This window comes from Neoarius graeffei, chromosome 16, assembly GCF_027579695.1.
Source record: "Neoarius graeffei isolate fNeoGra1 chromosome 16, fNeoGra1.pri, whole genome shotgun sequence".
Lineage (NCBI taxonomy): Eukaryota > Metazoa > Chordata > Actinopteri > Siluriformes > Ariidae > Neoarius > Neoarius graeffei.
Window position 1 is genome coordinate 71,718,829 of NC_083584.1, and position 27,812 is coordinate 71,746,640.

General features: G+C 42.8%; 1 protein-coding gene across 1 annotated transcript in view; it reads right to left on the reverse strand.

Moving 5' to 3' along the window:
* LOC132900994 (arf-GAP with Rho-GAP domain, ANK repeat and PH domain-containing protein 1) overlaps positions 1 to 27,812 on the reverse strand; it is a 245,194-nt gene that overhangs the window by 145,408 nt on the left and 71,974 nt on the right. Inside the window, 1 exon segment of the mRNA XM_060943417.1 lies at positions 26,678 to 27,651. Coding sequence (XP_060799400.1) covers positions 26,678 to 27,570 — 893 coding nt within the window. The 5' untranslated portion in view covers positions 27,571 to 27,651.

Consider the following 27,812-nt stretch of genomic DNA (forward strand, 5'->3'; position numbering starts at 1 on the left):
CACAGGGCTGACACATAGACACAGACAACCATTCACACTCACATTCACACCTACGCTCAATTTAGAGTCACCAGTTAACCTAACCTGCATGTCTTTGGACTGTGGGGGAAACCGGAGCACCCGGAGGAAACCCACGCGGACACGGGGAGAACATGCAAACTCCACACAGAAAGGCCCTCACCAGCCACGGGGCTCGAACCCGGACCTTCTTGCTGTGTGGCGACAGCGCTAACCACTACACCACCATGCCGCCCCTTCTGAGATTAAACAGGTTAAAAAATAAATGTTATAACTGGTTTTAAAGGATGATGTTCCTATAGAGCACTTCCCTGTGTGTGATATTTTTACTCATCTAAAGGCACTACCTGTTTCCTCCCAAGAAATGAATGTCCAAAAATGAGACCAATCGGTCATCACATCCTCAAGTTCTCACAGATCTTGCTAAATGCTAACGTGTTCCCAGGCAGCCTGTTTTTCTCAACTCACATTACTGAACATGCAATAAACTTTAGTAAGCAGCATTTTTAATCTGTCAATATTAAATAAAAACATGGGTCACATTTATCTGCAAATCAGTTAGATGCTAGAAGCGAGAGCTGATTAGCTTCCTTGTTTCTGTTCATGTTTAAATCGTCTTCACATGTGCATATCTGCAAGTTACTGTTCTTCTTAAAAAGTTAAATGAAACTCATAACCTCGGCATAAAATACTGTAGCTTCCAGATAAGGCAATACGGAGCAGCACGGGCTCGTTTAACTCGGTATTAATTCACGTAGTCAATGTTCTGCACAGAAACTAACTAAGCTAAGCTGACCTTAATTAGCAAAGCTGTCTCGGTATTTAATTCCTTTCCTTTTATTGTATACGTATCGCACTTTTAACAATGGACATTGTCACAAAGAAAGCAGCTTTACAGAAAATTTTACAGACATGAATTTATAAACTTTATATCCCTAATGAGCAAGCCAGAAGGTGATGGTGGTGAGGAAAAACTCCCTGAGACGGCATGAGGAAGAAACCTTGAGAAGAACCAGACTCAAAAGGGAACCCACCCTCATCTGGGTGACATCAGATCGTGCGATTATAAATAACTCCCTTCTATAACTGGGTTATATACGGTCAAAAAGTGCAACTGCGTAACCAGGACATTCATCACAGCCATATATTAATTTTAACCTGAAGTTCTGTTCACTGATGGAGACTGTTTGCAGTCCCAAGCCATCGTATAACTAATTAAAGCTCATTTAGCTCTTTGTGACATGGCGTGAAGGATGATGAGGATAATCGGCTGCACGGGTGCTGTAGATACCACTGTAAATCCTAACAGCCTTTCAGAGTTGATCAGATGAAATGAAATCGGAGCATCAGGCCCTCAGAGGATTATCAAAAGTCAGTTCCTCTTTAACACCGAGCTCAGTTTTCATTTCGGTTCTGACCTCCTGCCTCAAACACATTAAAGTGTCTTTTAGACCAGTTTTTTTTAATCATGGATTTATAATTACTGCATCGATTCAGTTCATTTTAAATCAGTGCCTCGATCACAAGCATCAGATCATTCATTCAAACAGGATAATAAATACTATAATGAGAAATAAATCGGTAATAAATTAATCAACTAAACCAATATTTTATTTTACATTTGGAAGCTGTGTCAGTTCTCTCAGATTCACGGTTTTCTCAAGAAATCAGCTGTAAGGTTTTTTCCTGCATCTTCCTCATTCTTCCTCAGACCCGTTTATTATCTCCGTTCATTCACTGCTGATTTCTCAGTCCTGACTGGTCAGAAAGTACTGATTTGTTTCCGACAATACTGCATCTCCAAATTAGACATTTACACTACCGTTCAAAAGTTTGGGGTCGCTTTGAAATGTCCTTATTTTTGAATGAAAAGCACTGTTCTTTTCAATGAAGATCACTTTAAACTAATCAGAAATCCACTCTATACATTGCTAATGTGGTAAATGACTATTCTAGCTGCAAATGTCTGGTTTTTGGTGCAATATCTCCATAGGTGTATAGAGGCCCATTTCCAGCAACTCTCACTCCAGTGTTCTAATGGTACAATGTGTTTGCTCATTGCCTCAGAAGGCTAATGGATGATTAGAAAACCCTTGTACAATCATGTTAGCACAGCTGAAAACAGTTGAGCTCTTTACAGAAGCTATGGAGCACTTGCATGTGACGTCACATCCGCTCCAGATTGTAGACAAACGCCATCTTGGCGGTCAAGCGCCATATTTCCGCCGCTGACTTTCATTTTTTTTTTGCCGAAATATTCAAAAATTACCGTGCCACAATGCCGGATACTTGCATGGCATATAAATGCCACAACAGGAGAGGTCAGAAAACAGGAAGAAAGTTTCATAGGCTGCCACGGGACCCTGACAGGCGCGCAGAATGGATTGCTGCTATCGGCCGGGCCGATCCAAACAACAAGAACAAGGCATGGGTACTGACTGGAAGGAGCGATCACTGGCGCCTGTGCAGTGACCATTTCATCTCAGGTTCGTCATGTATTTATTTCAGTATATCCATGTGGTTATTTGCAGCATAAGTTTATGACTTGCTCTAATAAAAAAATTCTGGGAAGTGGGAGCCTGAGAAAAGAGGGTTGGGGCGGGGGGGGGTGGATTGGGTCTTTAGCGGTGTGGTACGAAAAAAACAGTAAAGAACTTATAAAAGTTTACCACTGTCTTAGTAGTAAATCCTTATAAATATAAGGATCAATCCTTATAAGGATTTATAAATAAATATATATGCCATGTATGATTTACTCCTGAAAGTGGCGCTTTTTGCATTATCCTCATACAAATTTATGAAAATCTAGTATGTATGAAGTGAACATTGTGCATGGTTTTTACAGATAATGTGTATGATGAATTACACCGTCTCTGTATGCTTCATGTAATGTTTGCAGTTTTAAATTATATTTAACAGCGAAGGAAAGTTGATGAGGTAATTATACACGTCCGGGTATTCCACCTCCGGCAGTTCAAGATCCACTGACGCGGTCGTGAAAACTCCGTCCGGTAAGCCATAAGGGTCACTAATCTGTAGACCGTTTATTTTAGACATATATCTAATTATCTGTTCATCAGAAAAATGAGCCGTGTAGTCCGTCGGTTGAAAGTGATCCATTCTGTACACGAGTGCAGCAGTATTCAGCGGTGTTGTTGCCCGACAAGATGGCGTCTGTGTACTTTCCGGTCACATGACTGCAAGATCTCTATAAAACTGACCTTCCTTTGAGCAGATTGAGTTTCTGGAGCTTCACATTAATTTGTGGGGTCGATTAAATGCTCAAAATGGCCAGAAAAATGTCTTGACTATATTTTCTATTCGTTTTACAACTTATGGTGGTGAATAAAAGTGTGAATTTTCATGGAAAACACAAAATTGTCTGGGTGACCCCAAACTTTTGAACAGTAGTGTATGTTAACTTTATGTTCATTTCCTTAACAATGTACAAAATAATCTCAGTTTTAATTCAGAAAGTTGAAAGAAAAAGCCTCAGGGACTCTTACACACACACACACACACACACACTCTCTCTACATGGTGCAGTTTGTCCCATATCACATTAGAACAAGGTTTTAAATCACATGGTTACACTTTACACTCCTGACACACGACGTGAACGAGCATGTTTAACCAGCTAACACCTTGCACACAGTACACACTTTACCGTTCCTTCAGTCAGTCTGTACATACTAACAAATAAACAGGAGAGTTGTATGTATTTAACACTGATAGAATAAAATAATGGACTTACCGTCAGGCTGAGTGAAGTGTGGTGCAGTGATGTGTAGCGCTGTGATGAGGAAGTGTCTCAACAAAACGACTCAACAACACGACTGTTGTACAGAAGCATTCAACGTGCTTAAGTGTCAGAAAACGTAAACTAATTTGAATACAAAAGAGCTCCAGGGCTTCTCATTATCATCCAGTTTATAATGCAAAGAATGTTTCTCGATATCTCACACACACACACACACACACACACACACACACACACACACACACACACAGAATCACTACTACACTGTCATACTTCATACAAATGCCAAAAAACACCACCCACTGAAGGAATGAAAGATAGGAAGAGATAGGAAAGGGAAAAATGAAAACAAGTTAATCCTCTCTGCTCTCCTCGCTCAGTTTACTCACATGCGTTGAACAGGAAAAATCCTCCATGATCAGAGGCGCATACATCCACAGAGCACAAAATGATGAAAAAGAGGAAGGAGGGCTGTATAAACAGGTGGCAAAGAGAACCGAGTACCAGCCACCCACCTCGGAGAACCGCAGTGAGACAGGAGGAGTGAGACAGGCGTCGTGAGACAGGAGAGAGAGGGCGACCGCAAGAAAACAAGGCGGAATTAGAGAGAACTTTTAGAAACATACCGTACACATTACAGCTGTGCGTGTGCGTGTGTGTTCTTGCTCACTGTCCTATTTTAGGTAACTTCAGAACTTCCTGAATTCTCTTTCCTGTACACACACACACACACACACACACACACACAGAACGGAGGAATGACCCTGGACCTGTTTGTCCTCTTCACACTGTGTACAGGGAGCTCACTCAACTGCATAACCAAAAGGAAACAAGGCCAAACAATACACAAACACATCAGGAAGAGCTGAAAGAGCACCGCCACGACGACACCCGCTACCACACACACACACTATAAACACAGATACATTTTTTTTAAATTTGGCATTTAAATGAAAGTACTTCCTGCTTTTTGGTATTTTACAGTTTCATTTATTATTATTATTTTTTTGGGGCTTTTTTCACCTTTATTGGATAGGACAGTGTAGAGACAGGACAGGAAATGAGTGGGAGAGAGAGACGGGGAGGGATCGGGAAATGACCTCGGGTCAGAATCGAACCCAGGTCCCCGGATTTATGGTATGGCGCCTTAGCCACCTGAGCCACGACGCCCCCTCATTTATTATTATTATTATTATTATGTGTACTTTATCTCCTTACGCACATTGTTCTAATATTTTAGTTTCTTTGCGTTTCCTTGTTTATTTTACTCCTTGTGCATTACATCACTTTCTCACAGTGAGGTCCGAGGAGTCCGTCATTTTTTTTATTCTATTACAGTGGTGTAACCAACCATTCTCAAAGTGAATCTATTTATAATTTCATTTTTAGAGTTATTAGACCCCGTGTCCGCGTGGGTTTCCTCCGGGTGCTCCGGTTTCCCCCACAGTCCAAAGACATGCAGGTTAGGTTAACTGGTGACTCTAAATTGAGCGTAGGTGTGAATGTGAGTGTGAATGGTTGTCTGTGTCTATGTGTCAGCCCTGTGATGACCTGGCGACTTGTCCAGGGTGTACCCCGCCTTTCGCCTGTAGTCAGCTGGGATAGGCTCCAGCTTGCCTGCGACCCTGTAGAACAGGATAAAGCGGCTACAGATTAAATGGTTGGCGTTGATTCGCCCGTTTAACCGCTTTTTAATGCAAGGAGTTTAATGCAAACCTCAAACACTCCAAAACAAGTGGGCCAATAAATACTGTCTACATGAATCTAACCTACTTCGTTAAGTAATTTCTCTCAGTGGAAAGTTCAGGCATTTAAAAAAATAAAAATTCTGGCTCCAATAAATATCCAAAGGTTTTAATATAAAATACATTTAAAATATATGAATAGTTAAAATAGGTGTGTAGTAAAGATGTCTGTAGAATTTAAAGGGCTCACTGATGGGATAACATTTTGAGAACATTCCCTATAATCATCTCATCTCATTATCTGTAGCCGCTTTATCCTGTTCTACAGGGTTGCAGGCGAGCTGGAGCCTATCCCAGCTGACTACGGGCGAAAGGCGGGGTTCACCCTGGACAAGTCGCCAGGTCATCACAGGGCTGACACATAGACACAGACAACCATTTACACTCACATTCACACCTACGCTCAATTTAGTGTCACCAGTTAACCTAACCTGCATGTCTTTGGACTGTGGGGGAAACCGGAGCACCCGGAGGAAACCCACGCGGACACGGGGAGAACATGCAAACTCCGCACAGAACGGCCCTCGCCGGCCACGGGGCTCGAACCCGGACCTTCTTGCTGTGAGGCGACAGCGCTAACCACTACACCACCGTGCCGCCCTCCCTATAATCAATTATTACTTAATTAATGTATTACTTAATGATAATATAATTACAGCACTTTGAGCTACCACATGTATAAAAAGTGCTGAATGAAGTTATGATTGACACATCAACTAAGTGTACTGAATTAAAATACAGCCAGTTAATAAGGTTTACAACTCACCCAATCAGCTTAATCTCACAGCTCTAATGGGCGTGTCCTTTCCATCACATGGGGAGGAGTTCGTTTTTGAATCAGAATACACTCGACAGGAAGAATTTCATGAGGTCAGTTTCCTTCAAGTGACGAGTCGTGTGTGTGTGTGTGTGCACGTGCGTGTGCTTAAAATGGAAAGAGCTGACAAGACAAGCTTTCGCTTTTTGTGAACATGAATTTCCATCAGAACAAAATGCTTTCTGAGAAAGCTCTGCTCCTGAAGGCCACACCGATGTTAGCGCGGCATAATTCTGTTTTTTTCAGCTGATAAATTTCTGTAACATCCTTTGAGATGGAAACTGAGATTTAGCAGAGGACAAAAGTGAGTAGATTAAAAACAGGACTGAAATGCAGAGCAGACTGTGGGCTGATTTGAGGAAGTGGCCGAGTACACACACACAAACCAAAGACATATGTTTCCCCAACCTTATCACCTGTACTATAACAGCACCACCAAGTGGCAAAAACTGCAAACAGCAGCACTTGATTCGAACTCCTCAGTATCAGAGCGTCAACCTTTTGCCGCTTTTCCACTACAAACGCGTCTGAGCCGGGCTGAGCCGTGCCGTGCTGAGTCGAGCTGAGCGGGGCTGTTGGAGTTGCATTTCGACTACAACCGCGCTGAACCGCGCTGGCTGGAAGTGGGTGGACACATTGGGTGGAGTTAGCGAAAGTGGGTGGACGTCACGTGATGTCGTTAAGCAGCGCAAACAGTGACATCAGTGATCTTTTAAGCGGTAGTCTCACGACCCGGATAGTAAACAATAAACATGGAGGACATGGAGTCGTTAGTGTTGCTGGTCTTGGTGCTGTGGCTTGTTGTCACCGACAACGCCAACAGATACTGGCAAGAGCGTATAGATGAGGCGAGGCGCATAAGGCTTCAGAAATTCTCGTAATTCGTAATTCTCCTTCTTCCGGGTTTGCGGTGTTTACAGATCCCAGCGCGCTTGCAGGGCGTGTGTGGGCATGTGAGGACACTCCTCCTCACCAATCAGTGCACAGGGGAGTGTCTGCTCACGCCCCCAGCCTCACTCGGCACGGTTTGGCTCGCTTCAGCCCCACTCCAAAACGGTGCGAGTTTTAGGGGCTAAGCAGGGCTGAAGCGAGCTGAGTCGTGCTGGTTTTTGGTAGTCGAAACGCGAGCCGTGTCGGGCTGAAGTGAGCTGAAGTGAGCTGAAAAAGGGTAGTGGAAAAGGGCCAATAGATATACATAGAAGACTAGATGCCTCACTGCGTATAGATAGTTTTCACTGACGTCACGGCATTCTGGGGAACGCCCCCCAGCCGCCATCTTGGGGGGCAAACAAAACGGACTATCGCCACTACTGGCTACGTTATCTCGGACAAATTTATGAAGTTATATAGTCAGTTTTCTAAAATAAAGATCAATGTCGGCAAAATCAAGCGCAGGGCGGCCATCTTACCACAGGCAAGCTTTTCCACAGAATTTGCGGTACACTGAGGTAAGACCATTGAGATGCTTAAATGTTTATACTCTTATCTCGCTGAAATTTTGACGTATATACAAATGGTTTGATTTCTTTAAACATTATTAATGTGGTTGTAATTCTGGGTGCTTGAACATGCTAAAATCGTACCTTTTCTCTTCAAAAACGACTTACTGCAGCTTTGTCAAAGTTGTGTTTCATGCTAGGCTAGCTCGTAGCACCAAGTAATTTTACATGGAAGGTCATGAGATAATATTTTCAATAACTGAAGTTGCACTTGCACATGGTTTTCATTTTCGGGTTGGTTAATTTAAAACAACTTGCATTATGATTTCTAGAGGAAATTAAATTACTGACTGTGACGAGATGCCAGACTTCTGCGCGGCTTTCGGTTGCTCGAACCGGCGATGTCTGGAAAGTAGGGCACGCGGGATCACCTTTCACCAGTAAGATAATACATCATTTTTTTAAGGATAATCGGTAGCGTTATTTACTTAGTGAAATAATGTCCAATACAGTTCCTGATATGAGCAGCCGGGCTAGGACAACAGTATCATACTGCATCGTTACATTTGGGTGTGAGGTTGTAAGTGAGTAAGCTGTTTATTTAACTTTAGCTTCCCCTACGGCCCTATCACATGTAAACATATTTTCACTAAAAATTGGAAATAAATTGTATGGTTATTTGTCCTAAGGCCGCAGTTATCCATGAGTATGCAGTGTTAGGCTTCTCACAGCATAGGAATTTCAGCATGTATTTTTTTAAAACATAAAATGATTATTCATCATTAATATCATAAATACATACTTCCGTTTGTTTTTTTATATATAACAAACCAAACCGTTTGAATATCGATTGAAATTTGAGGACGTTACGGTCATCTGAAAAGTACATATCGCTACGAACACAATGTAATGGGTAAGCCAGCTGTCTGAGGTAAGATGGCCGCCATGTGCGGACGTTCGACTTCGTTGACGGGCAACGGGGGCGAGGCATCTAGTCTTCTATGTATATCCATGGCGTCAACAATGGAAAGCACCTCATCTCTGAAAAGTGAAGCCACCACTGGTCTCGCACCCCTGCGGTCAGTGGCTGCAGTGCCATGTTAACCCTGTCGATCCCCATGCGTTTCAATGACAAAATAGCCTTTTTGTCCATATTACGTTTCTCGTCTAAACGGTCTTTCCATCTACAGTGTCTACGTTGAACAGTTAGGTTTTCCCTAAAGCCTAGGTCACAACCGGACGTACGATTTTTTGGCCGTGCGATTTTTGGCGTTTCCCAAAACGCTGCGTTTTTTTTTGTTCGTGGAGAAAGATGCACGTTGGCCGTAAGTTTGTCTTGCAACCTGAAAAAAACGTAAGCGCCCGTAGAGTTTGTTTGACGTGACAAAGAACCTCTGCGGCCGGTCTGTGGCCAGTCTACGGCTCGAAAATCAGCACGTCGCACACGTGCCCTCCGTGCGTTTCACGCGCGCCCTCCGTGCGTTTCTTGTGGTTTTTGCACGTAGACCGGCCATAGGAGCGCGTACGGCCGGTTGTGACCGAGGCTTAAGCTGACATCTGCACATTTTTTTTAGATTTTTCTCCAGAAATGACTTTTTAAAAATATTCTACTATAAAGTAAGAAGGTGTGGCTACACTTGGGAATGAAGTGATTGACAGCTTTGGCTGGAACCTTTCTAAGCACATGCACTAATAGACCAGTGGCGAGGAGCTGAAAATAAAGGGCATACCCCTCCAGGCGGTAGAACAAAGCGGGACCTGTTTTATTTGAAGGGTATGGGTGTCTACTTCATAAAAAACATGGTTGTACAAAATTAATATTGTAACAACATATGGTCCTTATTTGCCAGACCATCTGCAAAATTCTATATCGCTATACCAGAGGCATTTCCTCTGCAATGAATGCACATATTGATGTGTGGGCATCAATATACTGCATCATTTAGGTCCATGATATGCTAATGCAACCTTTCTGGGCGTTTAATTTGATTTTCATCAATTTATGGGTGTATTAACCCCTTAGAATCCAAATATTTTTGAGTTTTTTTTCAGGTTGTTCGTTGAATATTTCAATTATAAATGATTGTCAGGAAAATAAGGGAAAACTTATATCATTCTATAGTTTTAGATGTCTTTTATTCAAAAATACCAGTTTGAATTGTTCAGAATGGGTACAACACTGCCAATTAACCCTTCGTTTGCGACTGCGCATAAACCCGGATTTAACGTTGAAATCACAATTTGAGAAAATGAAGCCGATATTTTCTCTATGGATGAGTTGTACATTACTAAGGAGAGAAATCATTATTTCAAAGATGCAAATGTAGTCTGAGACACGTTTTCAAGCAATTTAACCCCTTCCTAGCTAATACAGGTTGATCGGGTCATTGGTCATACAAAACATTGCCGACGTCTTTGATCGTGAAATTAGGTTTGCTAGCATAAGATATTTTTGAAAAGCACTATCTTACTAAACATCTGCTTCCTCTTCTATAAAAACCTGTTGATGTTTTTGTATTGAAACAATACACACATATTATTTGGATGGTGTGTACAACAACACGAAAACGAATAGAATATATTTTGTTCATTTTGTGCAGATCTGGGGATTCTTTTGTGCCGTTAACCCTGAACAGTTAGTAGTAAATAATAGGCCTTCATTTCGATCAAACATGACTTTCAATAATTATAACCCTTTTTATTCTCAGGTTGAAATCTAGTTCACTCATTATGCCAAGGGGTGGTCAAGTAGAGATTCATGTAGAAAATGCCATGCTGTATGTCATTCACATCTCTGCCAGTGTCTCCTGATCATGGGGGACATTCGGACAGGAAACACACTCACGAATGTCAATGCAGAAGAGCCCTGCCGACACACAAACACACTTGGTACTTTCTGAGCAGTTACCGTCCGTACAGTAGAGGTGAGTGATATCACGAACTTCGGCTGGTGCTGATTCTTTCGTGTACGGAACCTGATGCGATCCTGGGATAGTGGCCAGACTGAGGTTTGGTGGCCACAGCAATTACATAATCCAGCGTTGGCTGCCCATAGAAACACAGAGTTCCATTCATTGTACATGAAGCCATGTGCTGCTTAGGACTGTTCAGCATGCAGCATGCAGTAATTAAGATTAACCATAGGCCTTCCTCCCACAACTCTTACCTTAGTTGGAATGAGAATTAGGTTCAAATTACAGAAAACTTTGGCCATACAGAATTTTGCAGATGGTCTGGCGAATAAGGGGTTAATCCATATGTTGTTACAATATTAATTTTGTACAACCATGTTTTCATGAAGTAGACACCCATACCCTTCAAATAAAACAGGTCCCGCTTTGTTCTACCGCCTGGAGGGGTACCACCTCTTTTTAGAGGGCTTTTCAAGGGTTGGCCGCTGCACTATAATAAACAACCATGTCTCACAACCATGTCTCACATGTGACACAGTCTCAGCATTTAAGTCTAGGCTGAAAACATATCTGTTTAGTCAAGCCTTTTGTTAATGGTGTTTATGAGGTAAAGGAGTAGATCTGGAGGGTCCTCAGACAGAGTGTTTTGGTAAACTGGGATGTATGGATGCTGTCAGTCCCCACTCGCTTGCTCACTCGAGTTTGTTGATGGTGTAGTGGCTGCTGCTTTATGTCCCGGGGCTCCCTCATGCCTGTGTTACCTTCTGGCTCTCTCCTTTTAGTTATGCTGTCATAGTTAGTTGCCGGAGTCCCTGCTTGTACTCAGTGCAATATGTATACTGCTCCTACTTATTCAGGTGACATTGGGCATACCTAACCACCTGTGTTTTCTCCCCCCCCCCCCACCCCCCACCCCAAATCTGTCCCTCTGAGTTACATGGAGTCAACAGGAAATCTTTTGGTGGAGAGGGTGGAGACCTCGACTGGCTATCGTAGCCTGCAGGGAATCGGCCGTCAGACATTCTGTCGCATGTCCCAGACCTGGTGAAATGTAACTGAATTGTCTTGGCCAGCCCTAAGGGTCCCATCTGCATCTCATCATTGCTGAGGAGTGTGCTCCCATCACCCAATCAAGCATCCAGCCAGAGCAGGTCATGATATATTTTTTACCATATTAACATGCCATTGTTGTGTGTTATGCCTGATGTAAAGACCCTCGTCTCTGCGAGCCTACCACACAGATTTAATACTTGTCATTTTTAGGGCATACCTAACAACATGTGTTTTCTTTCTCTCTCTCTCTCCCCCCCAATCTGTCCCTCTGAGTTACATGTTGGTCCTGGGATTGAGATGCTGGCCTCTTCTGCCCCTCGGACCTGCTTGATCCATCCTGGTGCCCTGTGTCTGGTCGGAGTTTTATCGCACCGCTCCTGTGAAGGACGGCCCCATGAGGGCAGTTGAGGGTTACACCTGGAGGACGCTCTGGACTCTTACAGTAATGCTTTTATGGCTGAGGACTACAGTTGTCTTGCTAACTTTAGGACTGCAGTTATCATGAGCAGTTTTGCACTCAAGTTTCCATCAATGAAGAGTTTATAACATCAACGAAGCTGTCCTCATGTTAAAACTGTTAATGTTCTAGTCAGGCTGTCTGTTGTTGCCCAAATGAGGATGGGTTCCCTTTTGAGTCTGGTTCCTCTCGAGGTTTCTTCCTCATGTCGTCTGAGGGAGTTTTTCCTTGACACCGTCGCCACAGGCTTGCTCATTGGGGATAGATTAGGGATAAAATTAGCTCATGTTTTAAGTCGTTCAAATTCTGTAAAGCTGCTTTGCGACAATGTTTATTGTTAAAAGCGCTATACAAATAGACTTGACTTGACTATAATACACTGTTTGCTATTTCTTTTAGGAAAAAGCTAGTTTAATAGCACTCACTGTCTAGCCATGTAGATATTTGATCGCTATATTATTTCAGTATTAAAGACATCCCGCCAGCCAGCTATCAAAATATGCATAAAAGCCATTTGTTCGTCAGTGAACACACACACTACTAACAACATTATAATGGGTTTTATAAGTAGGTGAGTTAGTGTACAGTGTGCTCGGAATAGCCATCTGTCCCAAATAATGAGTTATTACCTCACTGGTATGATGAATGGGTAACGTTCGTCACATCAATGTCAGCGGATTTCCAGTTCATGTGATAAAGGTCCTTCCTAGACACATCCATATTAATGAAATATCTCCAGCTGGAACTTTTTAAGTTCTCTAGATACAACCCCGATTCCAAAAAAGTTGGGACAAACTACAAATTGTAAATAAAAACGGAATGCAATGATGTGGAAGTTTCAAAATTCCATATTTTATTCAGAATAGAACATAGATGACATATCAAATGTTTAAACTGAGAAAACGTATCATTTAAAGAGAACAATTAGGTGATTTTAAATTTCATGACAACAACACATCTCAAAAAAGTTGGGACAAGGCCATGTTTACCACTGTGAGACATCCCCTTTTCTCTTTACAACAGTCTGTAAACGTCTGGGGACTGAGGAGACAAGTTGCTCAAGTTTAGGGATAGGAATGTTAACCCATTCTTGTCTAATGTAGGATTCTAGTAGCTCAACTGTCTTAGGTCTTTTTTGTCGTATCTTCCGTTTTATGATGCACCAAATGTTTTCTATGGGTGAAAGATCTGGACTGCAGGCTGGCCAGTTCAGTACCCGGACCCTTCTTCTACGCAGCCATGATGCTGTAATTGATGCAGTATGTGGTTTGGCATTGTCATGTTGGAAAATGCAAGGTCTTCCCTGAAAGAGACGTCGTCTGGATGGGAGCATATGTTGCTCTAGAACCTGGATATACCTTTCAGCATTGATGGTGTCTTTCCAGATGTGTAAGCTGCCCATGCCACACGCACTAATGCAACCCCATAACATCAGAGATGCAGGCTTCTGAACTGAGCGCTGATGACAACTTGGGTCGTCCTTCTCCTCTTTAGTCCGAATGACACGGCGTCCCTGATTTCCATAAAGAACTTCAAATTTTGATTCGTCTGACCACAAAACAGTTTTCCACTTTGCCGCAGTCCATTTTAAATGAGCCTTGGCCCAGAGAAGACGTCTGCACTTCTGGATCATGTTTAGATACGGCTTCTTCTTTGAACTATAGAGTTTTAGCTGGCAACGGCGGATGGCACGGTGAATTGTGTTCACAGATAATGTTCTCTGGAAATATTCCTGAGCCCATTTTGTGATTTCCAATACAGAAGCATGCCTGTATGTGATGCAGTGCCGTCTAAGGGCCCCGAAGATCACGGGCACCCAGTATGGTTTTCCGGCCTTGACCCTTACGCACAGAGATTCTTCCAGATTCTCTGAATCTTTTGATGATATTATGCACTGTAGATGATGATATGTTCAAACTCTTTGCAATTTTACACTGTCGAACTCCTTTCTGATATTGCTCCACTATTTGTTGGCGCAGAATTAGGGGGATTGGTGATCCTCTTCCCATCTTTACTTCTGAGAGCCGCTGCCACTCCAAGATGCTCTTTTTATACCCAGTCATGTTAATGACCTATTGCCAATTGACCTAATGAGTTGCAATTTGGTCCTCCAGCTGTTCCTTTTTTGTACCTTTAACTTTTCCAGCCTCTTATTGCCCCGTCCCAACTTTTTTGAGATGTGTTGCTGTCATGAAATTTCAAATGAGCCAATATTTGGCATGAAATTTCAAAATGTCTCACTTTCGACATTTGATATGTTGTCTATGTTCTATTGTGAATACAATATCAGTTTTTGAGATTTGTAAATTATTGCATTCCGTTTTTATTTACAATTTGTACTTTGTCCCAACTTTTTTGGAATCGGGGTTGTAGATTTAATGAAGAGAATTTGAGAAAGTGACCATGTTTTACTGATCATTTCTACCACTGTGTACTGAGAGAAGGGGCAGGCCTACCAATACGAGTAGGCGTACCCAACTTCATGTTTGTGGATGACACCTAGGTTAAAATCAAAACCCACGAGGTGGAAGCCTTCACAGAGCACATCAATGCAGTGGATATCAACATCAATTTCACTCGGGAGGATGTCAGTGAAAACAACAGAGCCTTTTGGGACTGCGGCGAGCACATCAAACAAGACAGAAGCCTTATGCCTTGTGTGTGTGTGTATGTGGGTTTCCGGTCTACCGGAGCTTTTTTTTCAAGCGGCCTACACTCTAAACTCCTGAGCTCCACTGGTGTGTAACGCCATAGACACCCATTATAAGGTCTGAATTTCTCCAGATTTGCTCATGGTGTTTGATCTGTGACTGATCAAAAAGTATAGAACCTAGCAAAAAAGTTGAATGCCAGATCCACACAGGAGAAGTTTGTCTACATTTTAAAGTTTGAATCGTCTCTAGGTGAAAGCATGCCAGAGCAGCGGACGTTTGAAAAACACTGAAAATGTGCGATTTTTTTTTTCAATTAATTCCATAGAAAATGAATGGGAAATTTTGTGTGATTTTTTCGCGACTGCGTTGCGAAAAAAATCGTAGAATGCTGAACAAAGTAATAGTATAGCGAGTCCGATCAAGCCGTATGTTTTGATGTATTGTTTGTGTGCGATGTACGGTTATTGGGTTATTCGAAATCGAAATTTGTACGGAAGATGAAAAACGGAAGAACAAGAGTTTGCTGTGCTTTGCATTGCAAACTACTGACTCCCTATATGGGAGTCAATAGTTGGCAATGCATAGCACTGCATCTCGTCTCGTCTCGTCTTCTTCCGCTTATCCGGGACCGGGTCGTGGAGGCAGCAGTCTAAGCATGGAAGCCCAAACTTCCCTTTCCCCAGACACCTCGGCCAGCTCCTCGGGAAGAACACCGAGGCATTCCCAGGCCAGCCGAGAGACATAGTCCCTCCAGCGTGTCCTGGGTCTTCCCCGGGGCCTCCTCCCGGGGGGACATGCCTGGAACACCTCCCCAGGGAGGCGTCCAGGAGGCATCCGAAAAAGATGCCCGAGCCACCTCAGCTGGTTCCTCTCGAACAGAACCGGTGACAAAGGGCAGCCCTGCCGGAGTCCAACATGCACTGGGAACAGGTCTGACTTACTGCCGGCAATGCGAACCAGACTCCTGCTCCGTTCGTACAGGGACCGGACAGCCCTTAGCAAAGAGCCTCGAACCCCATACTCCCGAAGCACCCCCCACAGAATACCACGGGGGACACGGTCGAATGCCTTCTCCAGATCCACAAAGCACATGTGGACTGGTTGGGCAAACTCCCATGAACCCTCGAGCACCCTATGAAGGGTATAGAGCTGGTCCAGTGTTCCGCGACCAGGACGAAAACCGCATTGTTCCTCCTGGATCCGAGGTTCGACTATTGGTCGAATTCTCCTCTCCAGTACCCTGGAGTAGCACTGCATCACTAATAATAAACTCCTGTGCACGCAGTTCCCAGGATTAAATGTATTTTCCACAGACCATTTATTTATTCACTTTACTCAAATACAAAGTAAGATGGCAGTAAATCTTCTTTCTTTTCTTGCGTATTGCATCATGAGGCGTTCCTGGCTTGTAAATCTCTTATTTTCGGTGCATGACACATTCACGCAACTGAGCACGCTATGAATTAACAACGACAACGGTCTGCAGTGGTGGCTACACAAACACTCAGCGAACATTTCTCCATTTGTGTATGAAAATACACTCCAACCACTCAGTTTGGTTTCATTTACAACCAACGGTGTCTTTTGATGCCAGCACGTAATTGAACGAGAGAAGACTGGTTTACCGGAGACAAAATAAGCGTCATCTCTGCTTCTGTTCCCTCCGATGTTGCCTCCGACGGCCCCGACACACTACTGCCTCCGCTGAGTGCGCGCACACACACCGCATGTCGGGGCCGCGGATGAGTTACTCTCCCTTGATCAACGAAGTCGGCGGGGAATTTGTGGTTATTATCGGTACAAACAGCGCGAATCACAACTTAAATGAGTGCGGTTCAGTTTGACATTATTGTCAGTCCGTTAGATAAACATTTAATTTTATTAAAATCGAAAATTAATATTTAGAGCCTGTGGGCTACAAAAATAATAGTCATTAAAGTAGCCGGCTGGACTTAATTGTGTAGTCGGCTGTATGGCCGGCAGCCGGCGCTTGTGGAAAGCCCTGTCGAATCAGCTCTGCGCATGCGCCATGCGGCACAAAAAAATGGCAGCCACCATGAAGGAAGGAGATCCGGAGTTTTCAAACATTTGCTTAAGTGTGAAATCGCAAAATGGTATTCTAGCGAACAACAAAATAGTAAAGATTCAGAAAAACAAATCATTCAGTGATCATTTTAATAGTGTAATTTCATCCGAACTAGGCCTAACGCTCGATTTAGAACTACAAAAAGTCCGTGTGTCGGACATTTTAAGTACCTTTGTAAAAGTTTTGCAAATGTTGCAGTCAGCATTTAAAATGCTAACTTAGTTTTTGTACAAGTTTCAGTTGATTAAACTGTCATTTTATTAAATGTCTGCTTTTTTAATAAAAAAGTACTGAAAGAAAAAGCAAACAGCATTGCGATTTCTTATCCATCCATTAAAAAAAAATCCCTCCCTCCCTACTGAAAATTTTTTTGCTCACCCGGTGGACAGGAAAGGGATTTTTTTTTTTAAGGATGGCCTAATGTACGCATTTTAACCAGAGAAGGCCGGTGGTTTGAAAGAGGAGTAAAAGAAGCCATGTTCATCAACCTGGAACGACCATCACTGAACAGAGGAGGTAGTCTGAGACACCATTTATCAGCCACATACAATGCAGTCCTTGGCACACTTCCCAGAAAACTGAGTACACATCCACAGCAAAACTCAGCTGACTTCAATGACTCACAGGATGACAGAGAAAACCAATGACCCACCGATCACCCTAACGACCCTCTAGGCTGCTAACACCTTTCACACCCAGCCCCCAGTGACTGACACCTACAGGATGACTCAATGACCCAGGTGACCTTAACAACTCTCCTTAGGGTTGTTTTTGATCCACTAGAACAGGGGTTTTCAAACTGTGGGAGAGTCCGCCCCCCCTCAGAGAGCAAATAAACAACAGCACCCCCCCCTTACAATTTTTATTGTTGCTATACTTAATGTTCCATTCGTATTTAAAAAAATGGTTGTTGTACACATTTTTATTTTTTTATTTTAAACATACACGCTTTTTTAAAACCTCTTTTTTTACACATTTTAAACATCTGTGCTTTTTTAAAACCTCTTTTTTACACATTTTAAACATCTGTGCTTCTTAAAACATCTTTTTTTATACTTTTTAAAACATTTTTTACACATTTTAAACATCTGTGCTTTTTAAAACATCTTTTTTTACATATTTTAAACATCTGTGCTTTTTAAAACCTCTTTTTTTTTTACACATTTTAAACATCTGTGCTTTTTAAAACCTCTTTTTTTTTACACATTTTAAACAGCTGTGCTTTTTAAAATCTCTTTTTTACACACTTTAAACATCTGTGCTTTTTTAAAACCTCCTTTTTACACATTTTAAACATCTGTGCTTTTTAAAACCTCTCTTTTTTACACATTTTAAACATCTGTGCTTTTTAAAACATCTTTTTTTACACATTTTAAAACATATGTGTTTTTTAAAACCTCTTTTTTACACATTTTAAACATCTGTGCTTTTTTAAAACCTCTTTTTTACACATTTTAAACATCTGTGCTTTTTTAAAAACAAATTGTTTTACACATTTTAAACATCTCATAGCATCGTTAGCTAGCACCTCTTGGCAGACAACACACTGTGGCAGTGGAGCATCTTCAGATCCAGTCCATGAAAATCCAAACTTGAAATAATCTTTTTTTGCTTGGCCCAGACTCTGTCTCCTCACTCAGTAGCTTTAGGTACTAAAAATCGATCCGTTTTATCTCTGGCAAAGGCTAGCTGAAGTTCGCTAAATGTCCGCAATAGTAACTTATTCTGGTTTATTTTTCCTCACGTTGCCCCCCCCCCCCCCCCCCCCCCCCCCCCCGAAGAACTCTGGCGCCCCCTAGGGGAGGCGCGCCCCACACTTTGAAAAGCCCTGCGCTAGAGGATAAATACTTGGAACTCCCCACTAGTGAGACAGAACTGAAGAAGCCTTTGGGATGAGAGGTGAAACATCTTCAAGAGTTTCAAGCAAGTCCAGTTTCCTTCTTTTAGCACCTACGGTTTTCTTTTTAACTCATTTGGCATAATGAATAGATATTGTTGTATTCCAGTTAAATTTAACGTCCTACTAGCACTGTTTTTTGCCATCCAAACTGGTCCTGTTGCAAGAGGATAGTGATAACCACAGCAGTGGTTTTTATACTTTTCCTAGTTAAATAAGATTTGGATCAGGTGATCACCTAATCAGTACCTCATTAAAGCCCCGTTTACACGTAGCCGGATATCTATGAAGACGCATATTTATTTATGCGGTTGCACCTCTCATTTACACGTAAACGGAGGTTTCGGTCACTGAAAACGGATATCTTTGAAAACTCCGGGCAAAGTGGAGATTTCTGAAAACTCCGTTTTCATGCCTGTGTGTAAATAGTGGGAAACGGAGTTTTAGGTTTTCCCGACGTCACGATATGCGTCACAGAACAATATTTGTGTCAGGAGCTCAATATTTTAGTTTGATGGTCTCATGGATGCAACACGGGTGGTCGTCCTTTTTACATATTTGCAAACACTTTTGGTTTGTTTGCATTTGCAAATAGGACTACAACTGCTTTATGAGGAGCAGAGGAGGAAGACTGCGAGGAGGGTCGCAGTTTTTCAGGCACTTTTCCTCCCACCAAGACAAAGGCTTGCTGCTTACCAACGTCGCCGCCGTCGCCGTCATGTCATTTTGTATTTTCACGATTCTGATAGGCTAATATGGCTTTATACTTCTCCTTATACTGCCACCTATATGTTTGGCATGCTCGTAATAGCGCTTAGCCGCATATCTATGCGGATCCGTGTAAATGCAGATATTTTGGAGAACGGTCTGGTGTAATCGTGGATATTTTTGAAAACGGAGAGGCGGGGTTATATGTTTCTATACATACCCGGGTACATGTAAACTAAGCATAAGACTGTCATGCAATGGAGTAGTAGTCTCCTTTCCTCCACTAGCCTGGGGTGCTGCCTTGAGCAAGCACTAGCAACCCCTCACACCCCCTAGTCAGGGTTACGAACAAACACTGGACTCGGCAGACTGCGCAGAGGAGACCACCACCTGGTGGTTCAACAGGCAGCAAGGCGGCGCCAGCAAAGCGTTTGTGGAGGGCGATCAGGGCATAGTGCAACACGTAGAACACTGTTGGCTATCCACTACATCCCGACCTAGTTCAAGCCACCTTAATTCTATCTTGCTCATGAACCTAGTTAGGTTGGGATGAAAGAGTGAAGCTGACGGCTGCGCAATCCACCCTTATTCTAACCCAAGTCATGCGCAAATCATGACTTCAAATTCAAGTCCTGTGGTGACGGGCAAGTGGCAAAGCAGCAGGCGCGGAAACACTGGAAGCTAGAGTCATGAACCTGCACACAGACGGCCTAGGGCATAGGGTCACTCTTTGCTGGAACGAAGCAACAGCAGAGTTCGACAGCCCCCTGGGTGTCTGAGCAGTCCTGTTTAGGATTTAATAAAACAGGGAAAAAAATAACTGTAGCACAAGCCCGATTCAGAAAAAGTTGGAATTGGGTTTGTGCTACAAATGAAAAAATAAGAATAAGAAAAGAAAAAAAAAAGAAAGCAGTGGTTTCTAAATTTACTTTGACTTCTATTTCATAGCAGACAGCATGAACCCAAGATCTTTCATGTTTTATTGGTCGACTTCATTTCATTTGTTAATATTCATCCATTCTTGCGTTTCAGACCTGCAATGCATTCCAAAAAAAAGTTGGTTCCCTACAGTTGCAACTGTAGGGAACCCGATCGTAAGTGCAAGGCAATGTATCCAAAAAGTGTCTCAAACACTTGACCACCAGACAATTAAATGTGTATCTTTATTTACAAAAGATAGATTTTTTTTTCCAGCACTTATTTTTAATTTGCGTTTTTAAAAAAAATTATGTAGGATTATTTACTAATACGTTTGACGCTCATCAGGAGCTCCACTTTTTGGCAGCGCCTAAATATTTATGTATAAGCTTGGAATGTCTATACTTTTCTAGCTAATTGGCTTGCATGGGCTGAATCCCTTTTCTTTGGATGGTGTTGGAATACTTTTGGCACAGCATCAGGTTTGAGTCTAACGCGAACTGCGTAGCCCAAGAGCTCAGTGTACAGATCTCTTTCAAAGCAATCGGGCTCAAAATGGTCCTCACAAACAACAGAATTTCTATCAAAGGAGAGTTTTTCTAAAGAGTGATCTGTCCCCAATTTGTGTAGCCGCTGTTTAGCAAGTTGTTTACATTGCTCTGTTGTCGGCAATGGAACACAGAAAAAATGCTTTCCCTTATTATAACATTTATTATTTTTGCAACCATAGGCTTTGCACACCGCCATTTTTCAACAAATGTTTCGTACATCCGGCTACACCGCAGTGTCAGGAACAGCGAGCCAATCAAGATACAGGAAACCCATCAACAATACTACGTCATGCTGACCTGTGACTCCGCCCACAAAACAGCAATATGGCTGCGCCCTTGAGTGGAACTTAAGTGAGTGGGATTACAAAGGAATTTTAAAGCACTGTTTTATATACACAGTGTGACAATACAGCGGAGTCAAACACTGCCCTCCTCCAACTTTCAACCCTTACCGGTTTGTATACAGAGCAAACTGATCCATTGAGGATGCCATCAGCACAGCCCCCCGCACTGCACTGAGCCGCCTGGAACACCCCGGCACCTGTGTACGGTTGCTCTTTATTGATTACAGCTCAGCTTTCAACACCATCATCCCTGGCAGACTGGAAAAAGAGTGGAAAAGCTATACATTCTGGATTTTCCCCCATCCACTTGTGCACGGATAAAAGACTTTCTTGCCAACCGCCCTCAGACTGTTAAACTCAGCTGCCACAGCTCCTCCACCATCATACTCCGCACTGGCTCCCCACAAGGCTGCGTTCTGAGCCCACGCCTCTACGCCTTGTACACCTACGACTGCACACCCATCCACGCCTTAAACACCATCATCAAATTCGTGGACGACACCACAGTGGTCGGTCTCATCACAGGAGGTGATGAGTCGGTGTATAGGAACGAGGTCCAGGAGCTGTCCGTATGGTATGTAAACAACAACCTGGCACCGAACACCAGTAAAACCAAGAAGATGGTTATCGACTTCAGGAGACACATACAACCACGATTCCAAAAAAGTTGGGACAAAGTACAAATTGTAAATAAAAACGGAATGCAATAATTTACAAATCTCAAAAACTGATATTGTATTCACAATAGAACATAGACAACATATCAAATGTCGAAAGTGAGACATTTTGAAATTTCATGCCAAATATTGGCTCATTTGAAATTTCATGACAGCATTGAATTTTGAATTTATTTATTTATTTCGAACATGTATAAAAATGTATGTAACTATTTGTACATACAAAAGAAAGAAAACGAGAAAGTGACAAAAAAAAATAAATAAAATAACAAAGAGCTAAGACATTACACTACACCGCACATGGTTCGAAAAAGGAGTGGGAAGAAGTACAATACTTTTTTTAATTTCCCACCCCTATTTAACTACCCCGAAATCCAAACTACATTAATACACCTATAAAAATATATACCATATATACACTTCATGAATATCTATATAAATATATAATTACAAAAATAAATATATACTACATACCATATATATATATATATACTGTATATACACACACTTCATAAATATCCATATACATATTTAATTACAAAATTAAATATATACTACATTCCGTATATACACTTCATAAATATCTATATAAATATATAATTACAAAAATAAATATCTACTACATACCTATCCCTGTAAATATGAAGATATATACCCCCATAAATAAATATATACCATATATACCATATACCATATACAGCAACACATCTCAAAAAAGTTGGGACAGGGGCAATAAGAGGTCGGAAAAGTTAAAGGTACAAAAAAGGAACAACTGGAGGACCAAATTGCAAGGGTCAAGGCCGGAAAACCATACTGGGTGCCCGTGATCTTCGGGCCCTTAGACGGCACTGCATCACATACAGGCATGCTTCTGTATTGGAAATCACAAAATGGGCTCAGGAATATTTCCAGAGAACATTATCTGTGAACACGATTCACCGTGCCATCCGCCGTTGCCAGCTAAAACTCTATAGTTCAAAGAAGAAGCCGTATCTAAACATGATCCAGAAGCGCAGACGTCTTCTCTGGGCCAAGGCTCATTTAAAATGGACTGTGGCAAAGTGGAAAACTGTTCTGTGGTCAGACGAATCAAAATTTGATGTTCTTTATGGAAATCAGGGACGCCGTGTCATTCGGACTAAAGAGGAGAAGGACGACCCAAGTTGTTATCAGCACTCAGTTCAGAAGCCTGCATCTCTGATGGTATGGGGTTGCATTAGTGCGTGTGGCATGGGCAGCTTACACATCTGGAAAGACACCATCAATGCTGAAAGGTATATCCAGGTTCTAGAGCAACATATGCTCCCATCCAGACGACGTCTCTTTCAGGGAAGACCTTGCATTTTCCAACATGACAATGCCAAACCACATACTGCATCAATTACAGCATCATGGCTGCGTAGAAGAAGGGTCCGGGTACTGAACTGGCCAGCCTGCAGTCCAGATCTTTCACCCATAGAAAACATTTGGCGCATCATAAAACGGAAGATACGACAAAAAAGACCTAAGACAGTTGAGCAACTAGAATCCTACATTAGACAAGAATGGGTTAACATTCCTATCCCTAAACTTGAGCAACTTGTCTCCTCAGTCCCCAGACGTTTACAGACTGTTGTAAAGAGAAAAGGGGATGTCTCACAGTGGGAAACATGGCCTTGTCCCAACTTGTTTGAGATGTGGTGTTGCCATGAAATTTAAAATCACCTAATTTTTCTCTTTAAATGATACATTTTCTCAGTTTAAACATTTGATATGTCATCTATGTTCTATTCTGAATAAAATATGGAATTTTGAAACTTCCACATCATTGCATTCCGCTTTTATTTACAATTTGTACTTTGTCCCAACTTTTTTGGAATTGGGGGTGTAGATGAACCTGCTCCACTCCTCACAAATGGGGTAGAAGTGGAAAGGGTCTCAACCTTCATGTTCCTGAGGATGACTATCTCAAAGGACCTCTCCTGGTCGGTAAACACTCAGGCGGTGGTTAAGAAATCCCAGCAGTCGCTGCACTTTCTGAGGCTGCTACGGAAAGCCAAACTAAATGAGAATCTGATAGTGACACTGACATTCAGCAGCAGACAGAAGAGCCCTCCAGAAGGTCATCAAAACAGCAGAGAAAATTATTGGCTCTCCCCTGCCTTCTCTGGAAACCATCTCCAACTCACAGTGCCTTAGCAAAGCCAGCAGCATCAACAAGGACAATTCTCACCCTGGTCACAAACTGTTTGCTCTCCTGCCCTCAGGGAGGCGCTACAGGAGCTTGAAAAGCAAAACAGACTCAAAAACAGCTTCTCTCCCTGGGCCATCAGAAATGTGAATGCTGCAAACACATGACTTATGACCTCATACATGAAGTGCAATAACTTTTAACTTATCACTTAATATTTTTTATTACTGGTTTTATGTTTGTCTTATAAATTTTATGTCTATGTCTCATTTATAAATGTGTTTTTTTTTAATCATTATCAGATGAAGCACTTCAATTTCGCCGCACTGTGTACAACGGCAATAAAGCCATTCTAATTCGAAAATGCATTCGTGTAAAATATGCAGTATTTTTAACCTATTTGTCGCTGCGGGTACCCTTTAAGGCCTGTTTGCATGAAGAACGGGACAAAACAACACCCGAAATGCTTCATCACTTGGTGTCTTCAGTCCCTAAACATCTTTCAAGTGTTGTGAGGAGGAATGGCAACATTATAAAGCGGTAAATGCTTTATTGTCACAACTTTTTTTGAAATGTGTTGCAAGAATTAAAATTGAAACGTGTTTGTTTTATTGTTACTGTACAGGTTTGGTGTAATCGCCGCCCTCTGCTAGAGAGAATTAGCAAGCTGATTAGCAAATGTGTGTGTAAATCTCATCTCATCTCATTATCTGTAGCTGCTTTATCCTTCTACAGGGTCGCAGGCAAGCTGGAGCCTATCCCAGCTGACTACGGGCGAAAGGCGGGGTACACCCTGGACAAGTCGCCAGGTCATCACAGGGCTGACACATAGACACAGACAACCATTCACACTCACATTCACACCTACGCTCAATTTAGAGTCACCAGTTAACCTAACCTGCATGTCTTTGGACTGTGGGGGAAACCGGAGCACCCGGAGGAAACCCACGCGGACACGGGGAGAACATGCAAACTCCACACAGAAAGGCCCTCGCCGGCCCCGGGGCTCGAACCTAGGAACTTCTTGCTGTGAGGCGACAGCGCTAACCACTACACCACCGTGCCGCCCCCAGGTCGTAGTGTTGATCATATTGTGTCAAGGTTAGCTTTTAAAGAAACGTTTCCTGTAACTACTTCTGAGTACTAAAAGGTGGCTTCAGCACAGTGGTCTGACTAGGGTTGCCACCCGTCCTGTAAAATACGGAATCGTCCTTTATTTGGCAATTAAATCTTGCGTCCCGTATTGAACCGATACGGGACGCGATTTGTTCCGTATTTTCATAAATGTCCAATACGCATGTCTGTCTCACACATATCAACACTAAATCTAACAATAATGAACAAAATAAAACAGGAAATACTCCGTTGCGGGATCTACCCAGGACACAAACCCCTCCCCTTTGCGTCACGCTCTGTGCGTCTGTGCCTGGCTGCCTGCGTCACTGCGTGTGGCGCTGTCACGGTTGCCTAGAGACAGACAACACACACCGGCGCTGCTCAAAAAACCCGGGCCTTTTAAAAATGTCTGCTGCACGCGGGACTCCACCACGTCCTCAAAAGCGTAAACGCTTACAAAAATACAGATGTGAGTGGGAAGAGGCACATCCTTGGCTGGATGAACTCAGGACTGTTGAGGGAAGGAGAAATGTTTTGCACTTTTTTGTTTTCTGCATTCTTGAATAAGCAGACATGTTTGTTGTGTTTTTGTTGTTTTTTGTTCTCTTTTTTCCTCTCTAAGTAAAAATGTCCCCAAGGTTCACAAAGAGAGTCCCTACACCAAGAACAGTTATGCACTTACTGTACATTTACAGTGATATTAAGTTCTCAATATATTTAGATTATATTTTAAAAGTTCATTGTTGCCCACTTGTACATTATACATTTTTACAGCATTGGCAATAAAGCATTTCAAGCTTTAAGTATGAGTAATTGCTTTCTTGATCACCCCTTTACTAAAAACACCTACAAAATAAAACATACCATTGCTGTGGGCACCCCACCCCATGGGAGTCGTGCCCGTGGTGGTCATGGCCCCAAGGAGCCGTGGTGGGCGTCCCTTATTTTCATTTCTGAATGGTGGCAACCCTAGGTCTGACCGTAACAAAACTCAGAGTCTCTGACAAAGACACACACACAAAATGATCACCCTTAGTCTGTGTCCTCCCCACACACACAGAGTTATAGCCTATTTTAAACCCTTAATTGTGAAAATCACGCGACGACTCTTCAGACCAACGAGCAGGAAAAAGGAAACAAGGTCAAAGCTCAAAAATCTGAGCATTACAGTACAGTAAAGCTAAAAATTAGCACGCATTTATTCCTCTACAACCACAAATGTACACAAGAGAGTCCTCTACAATCACTGCAATTTCCAAAGAAACATAATGCGTAACAAATTTCAATAGAACTTTCAGAACTTCAATTTATGAAGTTCTAAAAGGTGAGGAAATAAGGAAGTAATCAGCGCTTACCTTAGCGCTGTTGGGCTCCTGGGGAGCGGTGTGGTTTTATTGGTGGTTGCCATGGTGTTGCGGGGGGGTATGGGGGGTCTCCGGGGGGGCCTGGCAGGTGGGGTGACTTTAGGTTCTCTGGGGGTCACTACAGCATATGACTTTGGAGGGAGAGGAGGAACACCCAATTCAGCATGGCCTGGGGAAGAACACTGCTCATACAGGTGGAACTGTTCTGCTGGTGAGGCGGAGGAGCAGGAGGGAGACACATGTAATGGTGAGACGGCTGATGGTGAGACGGGTGATGGTTTCCGATCTCCAGTTTGCCGCCTCGGAGCAAGAGGCAAGTTTCGTGGCTGGGGCCGAACTGGAACAGGAACTGGAGTGGGCACAGGTCTTGGCTGAGTCACCTTGGTCAAAGGTACAGAAGCGAGATCGCTAGGAGTCACAGACACGTCCTCAGCGGTCACAGCTGCGGTAACAGAAACAGTCAAGAATGGTACCGGAGGACAGTTCTGAGTTGCCCGAGGTGGGATTGGGGGAGGACCTTTCTTGTGAGTCACGGAATTATTAGTGGGAAGGTTCTGTTTCTGATCCGAGTTCACCCCCGAGTCAGTCCCTGCAAAAGTGCGGAATTTCGTCCTTTCTTTTGGAATAGGCTTATGCCCCTCGTCCTCTTCCTCTCCACTAATCCCTCGTTCTGAAGGGAAGAGCTTTTGCAGGCTCAGCAGGATGCGCTTCCGGTGGCCTGACAAAGCCACGCCCATGCGCTCCAGCTGACAGGCAGTCAGCTCCCGGCATTCCCATACAGTTCCGAGACCAACCTCCTGGAAGGTGGGACTGTACTGCTCAAGGCGGAGCCCCCCAAGCCACTCGTGAATGGACTGCGAGCCTTCTGCTGTGGGAGACAACATGGCCTCCAAATAATACTGTACAACACGCAGAGCCTTGGTTCCAGGAAGGACAAGTTAGTTTAGGTCATCGTCTGAAGCTACCTGTGGAATGCAGAAAATACGACTTCATCATTGTCATCATCAACTACAGCTTTGCTTTTAATTACTATTACTATATTGCTGTGTTCACACTTATGCCGGTACAAAAGTGGTATAACTGTATCGATACAAAGTATACCGGTACAGTTTAGTGCATCTGTCCA